The 13,373-nt window shown below is 53.9% G+C and overlaps 1 protein-coding gene across 5 annotated transcripts in view; it reads right to left on the bottom strand.

Annotated features, from left to right (window-relative positions):
* Positions 1-13,373, bottom strand: part of RGS3 (regulator of G protein signaling 3) — a 76,128-nt gene that overhangs the window by 47,881 nt on the left and 14,874 nt on the right. For 4 of the 5 annotated variants that reach the window (XM_065695930.1, XM_065695933.1, XM_065695931.1 and 1 more), the window contains 7 exons: positions 12,740-12,830; positions 12,036-12,103; positions 8,006-8,087; positions 7,323-7,428; positions 6,683-7,022; positions 6,200-6,239; positions 1,553-1,743 (listed from right to left, as the gene is read on the bottom strand). In XM_065695930.1, coding sequence (XP_065552002.1) covers positions 1,553-1,743; positions 6,200-6,239; positions 6,683-7,022; positions 7,323-7,428; positions 8,006-8,087; positions 12,036-12,103; positions 12,740-12,830 — 918 coding nt within the window. Of the gene's footprint in view, positions 1-1,552; positions 1,744-6,199; positions 6,240-6,682; positions 7,023-7,322; positions 7,429-8,005; positions 8,088-10,321; positions 10,809-12,035; positions 12,104-12,739; positions 12,831-13,373 lie in introns of those variants that run through there. The other variant, XM_065695934.1, reaches the window with a different exon arrangement.

The raw sequence follows: 13,373 nt of genomic DNA, 5'->3' as shown, positions 1-13,373 counted from the left end.
CTTGAACAGAGGGGCCCAGAACTGGACGCAATATTCCAGATGCGGCCTCACCAAGGCTGAGTAGAGGGGGAGGAGAACCTCTCTTGACCTACTAACCACACCCTTTCTAATGCACCCTAAGATGCCATTTGCCTTCTTGGCCGCAAGAGCACATTGCTGGCTCATGGTCATCCTCCTATCCACCAGGACCCCCAGGGCACAGAGCGGTTTGGGTTGGAAGTGACACTAGACCAGGTTGCTCCAAATTCTGGCCAACACTGCCAGGGATGGGGCAGCCACAGCTTCTCTGGGCACCCTGTGCCAGCGCCTCAGCACCCTCCCAGGGAAGAGCTTCTGCCTAAGAGCTCATCTCAGGCTCCCCTCTGGCAGGGTAAAGCCATTACTCTCACAGTAAGTTAAAGTGACTTCAAGAAGGCTGTCACGCTGAGCGCTCAGCTCCCTGGTTCGTGCCTTCCCTGTTTTAATGCTGGAGAAGAACAGGACAGGCTAAGTTGTCCCAGCTGCAGAACAATTCCTGACAAACCAGCCCAGGACGATCATCCTGAGCTGCAAGACCAGCAGGCACATGAGGGGACCTGCACAGGGGTCTTGCAGTATGTGAGAACATAAAACCAGCTCATCAATTGCAGAAACAGCCCAGACTCAACCCAAGACACAAGTTTTGGGACTAAACAGGCAGAAGTGCTGGTTGTGACCTTCCACAAGGCAAACTGTGCTCACAGCCAGGGCTGGTGAACACACTGGTGCTAATGTGAACAGCCATGCAGGTGCTGTTGGGGAGGATGGAGATGAGCATAAGGCTACCCCCTCAGCACCAGCCCAGCCCCACATTTACCCCCAGGTCTGGCTCAGGCTGGAGTGATGGACAACATGGATCATGGGTTTCAGTTAAACACCACCAGGAGCTGACATGACACTGCTCTTGCCACTTGCAGAGGAGGACTAATGGTTCTCCACAGGGATTCTGCAGTAACATACTTGAATGTACCGGATTAGATGAGGTTTTCTGGGGTTCTGGCCATATGAGGGACAAAATGTAAGACACAGACACAGTTAGAGCTGGTACCACCAAATGCAGGGCCAAGTCTGAAGAAAAACATTCCTGGAGCTGGGGAGTGAGAACATCCTCTGTCAAGCCATTTTGCCCTGGATCCTTGTCTGGGATTTTAGTGCTGGCCACCAGCTAAACTGAAAGAATGTTTGTTTGCACACTGTTATTAACAGAACATAGAACCCACGGAACTATGTGAAACTGGTGGCTGAAGCCCAGAAGCTGGGATACCTTCTCCTGACTCAAGCAAGCGCCCAAGGACCAGATCTGAAAGCTGAAAAGGGAAAAGTCTCCAACACAGAATCGCTTGGGCAGGATACAATTCCCTTTGAGAATGTACCCAGTACTGCGCTAAGTACTGCCAGTGCCAGAGGGGATCCATGCATTCACAGGATATACTGCTGGGAAACAAACCTACTCTGACATGGCAGCCTGCACCCACCTCCAACAGCAAGAACTGAGTGCATCAGATCCATTACACCACAATTCAGCTGCCCTTACCTGCACGAAGATGGGGAATACCAGCACTTTGGGAGCCAGCGTCACGTAGGTGCCATAGCTGGAATGCGGGATGTGTGGCCTCACTATGGTGCAGTTCTGGTAGTTCCCGTAGCTCTTCATCGTCTGCACAGTCTTCATGAGCCTGGATTTTCTGCCGGAGCCCGTGTGTGATTTCCCTTTACATGCATTTCCTGGAGAGACAGAGGAAGCAGAGAGAAACCGAGACTCAGGGGACTGATCCCGCAGAGCTGCTGCATGCTGTCAGCTCGCTTCCTGCTCCCTCAAGCTGCAGGAGGGCACGTAGAGCCTGAGGGGAAGAGCTGGAGCCCAGAGCTGTGGGGACAGCCATCCTACTGCTGTCAAAGTTCCCCGGGGATCCATGAAATAACAGCACTGACCTCACTTCTAATGCAAACTGACATCTCCCTGGACATTTCTGCTCAAGAGCTACTCGCCTGTTGGACCAAGGACTTAACTGCATCACACCAGCAGCACAAACACCCCTGTGTGTGTGCAAATGAAAACCCAAGGAAGTCACAGAATCCCAGCCTGGTTTGAGCTGGAAGGGACCTTAAAGCTCATCCAGTTCCAACCGCTGCCACGGGCAGGGACCCCTTCCACTGGAGCAGCTTGCTCCAAGTCCCTGTGTCCAACCTGGCCTTGAGCACTGCCAGGGATGGGGCAGCCACAGCTTCTCTGGGCACCCTGTGCCAGCGCCTCAGCACACAGGGAAGAGCTTCTGCCTAAGAGCTCATCTCAGTCTCCCCTGTTTAAGTCTGAAACCATTCCCCTTGTCCTAGCAAGTCCCGCTGCAGGCCAGCGCCTCTGTCACTGCGTGTCTGCTGCCATCTGCACAATGTGCGAATACAGAACTCCGGAGGAAGAGATGTGGTGGTGTTACAGACACCTCCCTGTGCAATACTGAAAGTACAACACTAATACAGAACCCCAAATGTGACTTTAAATGGACATTCTTGAATCACAGGAGCACCAAGGAGATACCCACCACTGGGGAATACCATGGAAGTATGACCCTTCCCTTTGCAGGGAGGGGAAAACTCGCTGTGACTAACTCAGCATGGAGAGAAACACTGGAACTTTCAACTTGGGGACATTTTTGTCCATCCAAGCCCAGCCTGCTATGGATTCTGGGCACGGGAATTAGCAAAGTGCAGGAATTTCACATCATGGGGTGCCTAGTGATGGGTTAATCGTGGTTTTTAGAAGATATTGAGATTGGAGGTTTCAGAGAAGGGCACAGGAGTGACAAACATTCATGGCATGGGACCAATCCATGTGTTTCCAAATCACTCCCAGGGATGCAATGGCTGCTCAGACATGGGGGTATATTTATAAAGGATGAGCTCATTTTGCGTGAGGCTGGCACAACACCAGCCACGGGGTTCAGCATCATATTTCAGTGCTGGCAAACGTCCAAGCAGCCTGACTGGACTTCACTTTGTCCTTCTTCATTGCAGGGAGCCGTTATCCCCACTCAGAGCAGGGATTACACAGGAGCTTTCCCCTCCAGCCTCCGACCTCAGCTGGTTGAGCACAGCTCTGACTTGCCCAACAAGCCAAGACCAGCTACTGCAGCCACCCTGAACCCTGCATCACTAGAGGCCAGGAGACATCAGGTGATGTGTCAAACCAGCCCCAGCATCCCAAATGCAATTGATAATCCTGTGATTAAAAGCATTATTGATAACTATCAACAGTTGTTATTGCGCCCTGCACTCTCCCCCCTGTGAGGGGGAGTCCTTCCTTGCCTGATACATAGGATTTCTAAGCTCTTTCCTCCAACCCCAGAGGAATGCCTTTGGATACACCCAGCAAGCTCCCACCAGCATTTTCTCTCATGAGTGCAGGCATGGGATGTGGGGCGCTCCGGAGATGCTTGGCCTGGACAGAAACTACCATTTTGTCAGCACCAGGGTCAAGGTGGGAGACCGCTGGGAGCCAGTCCTAGAACTCGCAGGCAACAACCCCAACAGGAACTGAGTGTCTCTGACCCAAAATTCATGCTTCTGTCAAAAGAAATCCCATTGGAAAATCCAAGTATTTTATTCCTGCCTCCTGAGGCTGAACCAAGCAAGCTTGGGTCCAGCAGGCAGACCTCTCCACTTGGATTTGAACAAACCCAGCTGAGGAGCTGGAGCACTGGCCTATTCTCCCCTCCACTATGTCTCAGGAACATAGAATCATAGAATCATCCCAGACTGGTTTGTGTTGGAAGGGACCTTAAAGCTCCTCCAGCTCCAACCCCTGCCACGGGCAGGGACCCCTTCCACTGGAGCAGCTTGCTCCAAGCCCCTGTGTCCAACCTGGCCTTGAGCACTGCCAGGGATGGGGCAGCCACAGCTTCTCTGGGCACCCTGTGCCAGCGCCTCAGCACCCTCACAGGGAAGAGCTTCTGCCTCAGAGCTCAGCTCAGTCTCCCCTCGGGCAGGTTCAAGCCATTCCCCTTGGCCTGTCCCTACAGGCCCTTGTCCCAAGCCCCTCTCCAGGTTCCCTGCAGCCCCTTTAGGCACTGGAGCTGCTCTCAGGTCTCCCCTTCAGGAGCCTTCTCTTCTCCAGGCTGCCCCAGCCCAGCTCTCTCAGCCTGGCTCCAGAGCAGAGCTGCTCCAGCCCTCGCAGCATCCCTATGCCCTCCTCTGCACTCACTCCAGCAGCTCCACGTCCCTCTTGTGCTGCTGCCCCAGAGCTGGATCAGGGCTGCAGGGGGGATGTCCCCAGAGCACAGCAAAGGGGCAGAGTCCCCTCCCTGAGCTGCTGCTCACGCTCTAGGGGTATAGCCCAGCAAACCTTCCTGCAGCCCCTGCTAGAGGGATGCCCAGCAGAGACCCCTGAGCCCTACATCCCTCCTCAGCCCCCCAGCCCCTGGGGGTTCTGCTCCCAGCACAGCAGCTTTCTGCACAGTAGCTCCTGCCTCTGCACTGAGCAGATACCCACAACCTTCCCAGGCAGAAACAAGCCAAAACACTTCTGACTGTGGCTCAGAGCAGATAAGGTCTTGTCCAAAGCAAATAAACGAACCTATCCAACATTACATATTCCATTAAGTGCTAGGAAATAGCACATTTACTTTCAGATAAGCACCAGCAGAGCCAGCCCGTGCTCTGCTGGCAACACAAACCTGCTGTTTACTGCTTGCTTTAAGAGCCTGCCTTGGCAGCGGGGTGGCCCTGGTGACCTAAAAGGTTGTTTCCACCTCTGAGTGCAACAACCCTGACATTTTCTTTTGTCCCTTTGTCCTGGTTGCACTGGCAGGTGAAATCAAAGCATGAAAGAGAGCTCAACCCAGGACAGATGCAATGTGGCTGGGAATGCAGGATCTGCTTTTCCTCTTAGCCCCAGATCACCTCATTTTATCAGAGGAATTCACCTGCAGAAGTCCTGTTTGCTGCACACTGGCAGACAGAGATCCAGCCTGCCCCAAGTGTCAGCTCCTGTCACTGGAACTGGTGGCCAGCTCTTAATCACTGCTCAGGGTAACTAATGCAGCCCTCCCTCTGAAGACTTAACATTAAATACACTGAAAACCATCACTAAAATGTGTTATGGGAAGAAGCTGAGCATTTCAAATTCCACCCTGCTGTAAGAACAAGTCCCCATGGTCCAGCTCATCTTTTCACAGCATCCACAAAGAGGAGGAGGGAGCTGCAATTATCCACAGTACAGAACATCCCCTGCAGCTGAGCTTTGGGAATACTTCTGGCTGCAGAGCTCCAAGGCTTGCACCACCCAAGGTACAGGAGGCTTGGACCCACACTGCTCCCTCCTACTGCCCAACATCCCCATCATGCCTTTACCAGCCCCACACTTTGCCTTCAGTGGACACTGTCCCATCTTTACAGGCAGTACAGAGTTTTCCAGCTGAGGTAAAGACAACCCTGGAAGATCATGCCTGGGAACACAGCTCTTCTGCAGACATACAGCTCTTCCTAAGGGCATCCCAACACACCAGGGTGCAAGAGCAGCCTCCCAGAGTTCCCAGCTTTGAGCAGGAAACAAGTGGTTCTGCATGGAGCAGGATTCCTGCAGTCCCCAGCCTGCCACACACCTCATCCCACAAGCCCAACCATACGCCATTCTCCAGCAAGACCCAGTAAACCTGTTGCAGAAAACGAGTTTATATTTCAAAGGGGTTTCAAGAAGAGCTGATCCAGAGCCTGCAGAGACCTGCAGCAGCCAGGAAATGACCATTCCCCAAACCTGGCACATCAACCTGCACTATTGTTTGTACAAATCTGAGTCATGGCCATCCTCACTGCCTTAGCAATAAAGTGAACATCAAAGCAGAGGCCACAGTATTGGCACCCCCAGCAAGGCAACATGCATGAGAAGGGAAACACATCACGGATGGGCCCAGGGACACATCTGGGGAACAGCCACAGCAGCACCACTGAACACTGTCACACTTCATTGCTTCCATCATACCGCTGATGGAAGGAATGACCTCATCACGCACAAGGCTGTGACACTGTGATCATCTCTGGGCCCGGGGTAGGGCTCTTGCTTTTATCTCTGAGAGTGGGAAGATGATCCTCCTCAAAAGCCCCAGGCAAGGCTTCAATAGCACTAGAAAGACCGTGTTTAGCTCTGCTGGGGGCTCTAAGCAGTGTTTTCAGCACATCAGCAACTTACCCACAGTCTCATTGTTTTCTTGATAGACAGGTCTCAGCAGCTGTAAGACAACCCAGGAAGGACAGTCACCTGAAGTAGGCTTGAGGTAGACTTGACAACAACCCATTGCAAATGTTAGCATGACAAACCCAGCAAAGCCAAAGCACTTCGGATAGGTGAAAATCACGTTTGCTGCCAGCAGAACAGGAGAGCACTGACTTGCACTGTGGTCTATGCAGTGGAAACACTTCCCATATCCTCACCCCTTGAGTGAGCCCTTAGAGGAGGCTACAGGTCATTCACCATTCTGCAGTCGTGGTGTAAGTGGTTTAGGAACATAGTGAAAGCTCCACCAAGGGACACAGGTCTGGCTTGTAAAGATGACATGTGCTCTAGAAACATTTGGAGATGATGCTCCCTAAGACTAAAGCAAGAGAGGATGCAGCAAGCACAGCCAACAGCCACATGCACTAACTTGAGCACGGGGCTGGAGAGCAGCCCTACCTGGCTCCCGGGGTTCACAGGAGCTAAGATGATATAGTTCTGGTCTGCAGCAGAGGGCACCCGGGACAGGGTTGGCAGGGTGCTCTGGCCCCGCTTGCCGAGCTCTGTGTACCTCTCCCAGCTGTTCAGCACCAGCCCATCGCTCCCATCGTACAGGACGTGGCAGCTCCGGCGCTGCTCGGGCCGCGGGGGCACGGTGCTGTTCTTCTCCCGCTTGTTGGGTGGTGACTGGAGGTCGTAGGCAGACTTGCAGGATGATCTGCGGATCATGCCCTCATGTCCCGACCTCACCTGGGGCACCAGCCGCCACACCAGCAGGATGATCTCAGTGGGACAGTTCCTGGAAGGGATGGCATGAGGCAAGTCAGGGATGGAGCAGTAGGGAGTGAGGCCTCTGCATCACTCAACCATGAGCCCTGCAGTCCTTCCTCCCTCTAATGCCTCTGCCCCCTGTCCTGCCCTTCCCAGCCCCTGCACCCTTTCTTCTACTCCAAAGAATCCTTTCCCAGTCTCCTGCATCCCTCCAACCTCCTTCCCACTCAAAGCTCCTGCTGCCTGCCCTGGAGCTCTGAGTGGCAGGGCACTGCACTCAAACCACCTCTCCCACAGTCCTGCAGTGATGCTTTGGGGCAATACTCACCGGATTTCATGTGCCAGCTCTACACACTTCCAGTGCTCCACAGGCTGCTCATTCAGCTGCAGCACTGTGTCAAGTTGCTGCAGACCTGCCTTTTCTGCTGGGCCACCTAGAGAGAAGAGAAAAATGCCAGTTGCCCACTGTTTCCTTAAACACCCACTTGTGAAGTGGGGTCAGCCAGCCTGGAGCTTCACCTTCCAATGGGCAAACACACTCAGTGCCTGGGACAAAGTCATAAATGCTCTCTCAGAGCTATTGCATGAGCTTCCCCTGTTTCCTGGTGTGCAGTGGGAGCACCAGGGCACAACAGAGACACCAAGTGCATCCTGCAGATCCACACCAAGGGGAGGCTCCCACGACCCTGCTACCCTCTGTGTGCCCATCTGACACACACACACACCCCCCCACCATAGATGCTTTCCATAGGTTTTCAAACCAGCCAATCCTCAGGTTGGAGAGGGAACAAAATCTCTGCAAATGACTGCAAACACTGCCAAAATAGTGCACCAGCACTAACCCGGTGGCCTCTGACCTCATCAGAGCCACTAGAGAATTCACAAGTTTCTTGGGGGTAACTGGGATCCTGCAAGGCACTGGAGCTTCTGAATCACAGCACGCTCCGGGAAGTAAAACAGCAGCAGAGTCACCCTTCACATCAAGGGGGACAAAGTGACCTGCTCTCTTACCCGAGTCCACTGCCTGCACGCGGACAGGGGAGTCACAGCAGATGGTGAAGCCAAACCCATCGCTCCCTCGAGGGATCGTGATCTGAAAGAGACACCGGAGTCACCGTTAGGTCTGAAACAGCCACTGTGTGCAGCCAGTGAGCACCCTCCTCACCCGCACCCTGCCCGAGGGGCTGCCACAGTGACCACACTGCCCTGTGAGCCCCACAGATAGCATGTCTACCCTGCTGCACCCAACAGGGTGGGAAGGGTGCTAAAAGCAATGCAAAACCGAGCTGAGGAGCAACAGAATGCTGCACAATACGTGCTGATTGAGCATACACAAGTCTCCGCTCCAGACTCCTGGGAGGCTAAGGAAAGGTCTGATAAGCCATTAGGAAGGGGAACCTGGCAGCCTGGCTCTGACGCTGGTTTCCAACACCCCTTCTCTACACAGACACTTAAACATTTCGTTTCCAGGGACAGCAGCACCCCTCTGCCCTGCGGATGGGCACCAGCATCCGTACTGGAACAGGCTCTGTGCACAGCACCCCATAGGCTGTGGAGGTTTTCTCTCACTGAGCCTGGAGAGGATGGATGCTGTCGGTTTCAGTTCACTTCTCCTCCTGATTCAAGAGCCATTGAGCTTATTACTACAATGATATTTGTTTTGTGATGCTGGCTCCCAGCAGCAGCTCAGCAGGATGGTTCCTGTAAATACCTGATTATCCCCCAAGACATTTGTCAGGATCCTTGTTTTACCGACAGGGAAAAGAAAACTCCAACATCTGACCTCTATTATTTTGAGAACAAATAGTCAGAGAGAAGATGAAGAACTCAGGAGAAGCTGCCAAGGAGGGAACTGGCTCCTCGCTCCTTTACCACACGAGGGCAAACGCAGGGAGCTTCCATTTCCCTGCACCTCGTCCCTGCTTGATTGCTCAGCAGAAAGCCAGGCTTCAAAAGATAAAAGTCTTTCCCTGGCAGGATATAAAACAGGTCCAGTCTCCCCACACTGAGTGCTCTTCTCTGGAGTTTGCTGGATTCTCAAACAAGGAGGAGGCTGCTTGTGGCTCTGCACCTTCAAACCAACCGCACATCCCTAACACAAGGCCAGCTCAGCATCTCTCCCACCATGGAGACTCCACAGGCACTTCCCAGCCCAAAGCTTCCCCACAGCAAGAGCGCTCCTGCTCCTTCTCTCTGAGCTGCTGCCTCTTGTCCGCCACCAGTGGACACTTCTCTCTGCCGCTAAATAGGAGCTCCTCACTGCTGATGGCTCCCTCTCCTCAGCTCCCAGCACCATGGCCATTACAAGGAGCTGAATGGCCATTTTTGCTGCTGTGCACAGAACTAATATGAGCATCTGACATAAGCTGGAAGGTGCAAGGGAAGGTGGAGAGAGACTGCAGCACCACAGGGGTCTCTGTAGCCGTAACTTTGTCACTAAATGCAGAAGAAATTGCCAAAATAGAGAACTGAGGAGGTTTAAGACACAAATCACAGTCCCATTGGTATTAATACAAAGCAGAGCAGCCTTTTGGCATCAGCTGGTCACTACAGCCCCAACGAGAAGTGGGCATTTTTAGTGCAGCTGGTTCTTTGCACAATGCCCAAGATACACTGTCCCCACAGCAGCTTTAGCACAGCATGAAAGATCAGCAGAGGAGTGCAGAGAAAAGCTGACCATCAGCTAGGAGCACCGGTCCAGAGCATGGAGTTAAAACTGTGTTCAAAAGTGCAGGAGACTGGGACCTGTGCAAGCAAAACCAGCACCAGGCATTGCCCACTGTGCAGGTCTAGGACAGCTTCCACCAGCATTCACAGCAATCTGCTCCTCCTAAAGCAAGTCCAGCTTCAAGCAACACTCGATTCCCAAATACATCCACACTAAGACAGGTTTGAGGAGCTATAGCAGCAGTCTGGCAGAGACCTGGCTGCAGCCGTGCCTGCCTTGCCTCTAACGCGTGGTGAATTGAGACACCACCTTGCAGCTCAACACTTCCACCGTCATAGAATCATAGAGTAGTTAGGGTTGGAAAGGACCTTAAGATCATCTAGTTCCAATCCCCTGTTACCCTCACATTACACAGTAAATGCTCCCTGTCTGTCCCCATTTACACACTGCAGCATCAGCAGAGACACCTACCTGAGGATGCTTTCCATGTATTCCTGATAATATAACTTACAAACTATAACAACAGCAAACCAACACCCTGGAATCAGCACACACAGCCCAGGAATAGCAAGAAAGCCCACAGACACCCCTAAACTTAGCCAAGCCTTGCACACACACTCATGCTGCTGCATGGATCTCTTCCCATGCGAGACACAGACCTGCCTGTATCTCCGCTCTGAGCACACCTTGCAGAGTCCATTGAAGCGGTTCATGGCTGGAAACACTCAACTCGCCGTTAGCCCATGAAAATCCAGTCCCCTGGAGCAGGCGTGATCCCGAGCTCCTCGTATCGCACGAGTGTGGAACAAACCACAGTCAAACTGGCATGACCGCCCATGGGAACCCAGCTCCAGAGAAGAATGGCAGGAAGCCACCTTTCACCTCCCCAGCCCCTGTCTGTGCTGTATGCCGCTTGACGATAAGCCAGAGGGCTTCCTGAAAACCCTAACTGACAAGGAAGAGAGAGAGTTTTATATTAAGATTCCTGTCAACTATTGAGTATTCCCTAGCCCCTGCTCTGTTGATGGGGCTTTTGTTCCTGCAGCATTCTTCAGCCGCACGGAGCACTTTGTTATTGCAACGCTCTCACAAACACTTGGAGGATGTTTGAGCGGCGTTTCGCAGGCTCTGTGAGCTTTGCTGCACTAAAGAGAGGAGCTGTGCTCGTTACAGGCGTCAGGATAAGAGAAGGTTTAAAGGGGAAAAGCAAAAGCAGTTTGTTTTGAAAGCACAGACCCAGAGGACAGGCACATCCTGATGCTTTGTGCTCACAGAGTCACGGAGGGGGAAGCAAAGAGGTCAGTTGACTTGCACCCATGGTGTAATACCGGAGTTAAGGATGAACTCTTCACACAGGCAGCAGCACAAAGCAGGACTTGGTGAGTCTGCACTGCACAGCCCCAACCGCCAGCGCTGCAGCACAACCCCATGGAGGTGGGTTTGCAGTGGAGATGAAAGCACCTTCGCCACTCAGACATGGCCATGGAAATGAGAGGAAAGGCTCAAGGGAAAGCAGACCCCGGGCTCCCTGGGCTGGCAGGGCCAGGGGCTGGGGAGGGAGCACAAGGAGCCCCAGCACTCCCAGGGGACACTGCCCAGGGCTGCTCCGGGCGCCTTGTCCCAGCGGCCGCACCGCCAGGCTGGAGCTGGATGGGATCACTCTTCCTTCCCAGCCACCATCTCCCAAGCCGTGGCGCTGCCGGGGAGGAAGGGAGGAGAGGGGCGCTGGCTTTGTTTGTCTTGCTCAATCCTACGCTTTAAAGCAAGTAACTGAAAATGCAGCTGAGGGAAGCAGCAAAGCGGAATTCGGCACAGATAAATCACGGGGCCGGCCGAGCCCGGTTTCCGATACAAGCCATGTGTTTGTGTTCCCATTTCCCATCCTTGCCTTCCTATAAATCACCGAGGCTCCACCATGGGCCTTTCCCTTCCCAGAGCAAGCAGCCCTGAAAGGAGAAGAGGAGCAGATACACCCGTCCACAGAGACACGGAGCCGGCCAGGGACTGATGCTGTGTGACAGGCAGCCGGCCAGCCCTGTCCCCACTGCTCCCAGTTCCCATTGCTCCCAGTCAATGGCTGCTGCTTTGTCTCTGTGGCAACAGACTGAAAAAACAGGAGGTCCCTGTATGGGAATGGGGAGTGAGTGTGGGGTTACTACCCACATCACCCACTTCCACCTCAACTGGGATAACTAACTCCCTATAAAAGCCAGTGTCTACAGGGAGACTCCCACAGCTCCCCCCTCAGCATCACCCTCACTAATGCTCTGGCCCTCGGCTCATTTGCCACCCATCCAGGCAGGCTTTGCTGCCAGCAAGCTCCCTACCCCACGTCTTCATAGCCCTGGCGGGTCACAGCCCTGTCATACCTACCTTCAGCTGCTCCACGGTCACACCATCCTGGCTTTCCTGTGCTGCACTCTGACTTCCCAGCATGGGCTCTTAAAAAAATCAGGGAAAGGCCATTTCATCCCAACAGCACACATCTGACAATTCCACACTGCATCTACACATTCTATACAAGATCTTTACATGTCATGGGCACATCTCCAGGCTGGGGCAGCCCTGCATGGCAGCAGCTGTGGTGTGGCTGTACACGTAAGACAGGCACTGCTGTCTCTGCTGTGTGCCAGCCTGGCCTCCTTCACACACCCTGGCAGCACAACAAGACCAGGGAAGGAGAACAAGCTCCCCGCTATCCTGCACAGACCCCAGAAGCCAAACAGAGTCTGGCCATGGGACTCAGCCCCAAGTCTGAGAGGCAGGATCAGCACGACGAAAGGGCAAGCAAGGAGAAAAGTGGCTGCAGTGTTGGGGTCCCCACAGAGCCCCAGTGAGCAGGAGCAAGGGCTGAAGGGGAAAGCTCAGTGCCTGTGCCGAGCCTGCTGAACCAGCCAGGATCTCCCCATGGGATCTCCCCATGGTCCTTTTGGGGACCCAGAGCCCACTGAGCCTCACAGGGGTGCCCATGGGGGAGAGGGTGCTCTGGGGCTGGGGGCTGCTCCATGCCACAAGGATTGAGTCCTCTTCCAAACCATGCCAGAACTCCATGGGACATCCAAGCTGGGGGAACGCACCTCTGCTCTGCTTCAGCCGCCGCACAGCCACCTTCAGGTGCTTGGTCCTGCCCAGGTCCTCCCCGAGGAGATAGTACCAGCCACTGATCTCCTGGGGGGAGGAAAGAAGCTGCTGATGAAAGGGAAGATACTCACCCCTATTCTTTTCTCACCTTGGAGAAGAGAAGGCTCCAGGGAGACCTTGTAACAGTCTTCCGATACCTAAAGGGGCTACAAGAAACCTGGAGAGGGGCTTGGGACAAGGGCCTGTAGGGACAGGCCAAGGGGAATGGCTTGAACCTGACAGAACAGGGGAGACTGAGATGAGCTCTTAGGCAGAAGCTCTTCCCTGTGAGGGTGCTGAGGCGCTGGCACAGGGTGCCCAGAGAAGCTGTGGCTGCCCCATCCCTGGCAGTGCTCAAGGCCAGGTTGGACACAGGGGCTTGGAGCAAGCTGCTCCAGTGGAAGGGGTCCCTGCCCGTGGCAGGGGCTGGAGCTGGAGGAGCTTTAACGTCCCTTCCAACACAAACCAGGCTGGGATTCTGTGATGATTCTATGAAACTGAGGAGAGGGGAGGTATCCAGCAGCATTATGCAGCACCCAGGAGTCAGGGCCAGCTCATCTCAGCCCCTGCTGAGGTCCCAGGAAGACCACA

The sequence above is a fragment of the Lathamus discolor genome, chromosome 15 (genome assembly GCF_037157495.1).
Source record: "Lathamus discolor isolate bLatDis1 chromosome 15, bLatDis1.hap1, whole genome shotgun sequence".
Lineage (NCBI taxonomy): Eukaryota > Metazoa > Chordata > Aves > Psittaciformes > Psittacidae > Lathamus > Lathamus discolor.
The sequence above is the reverse complement of the archived record's forward strand: the minus strand, read 5'-3'. Positions and strand labels throughout refer to the sequence as shown.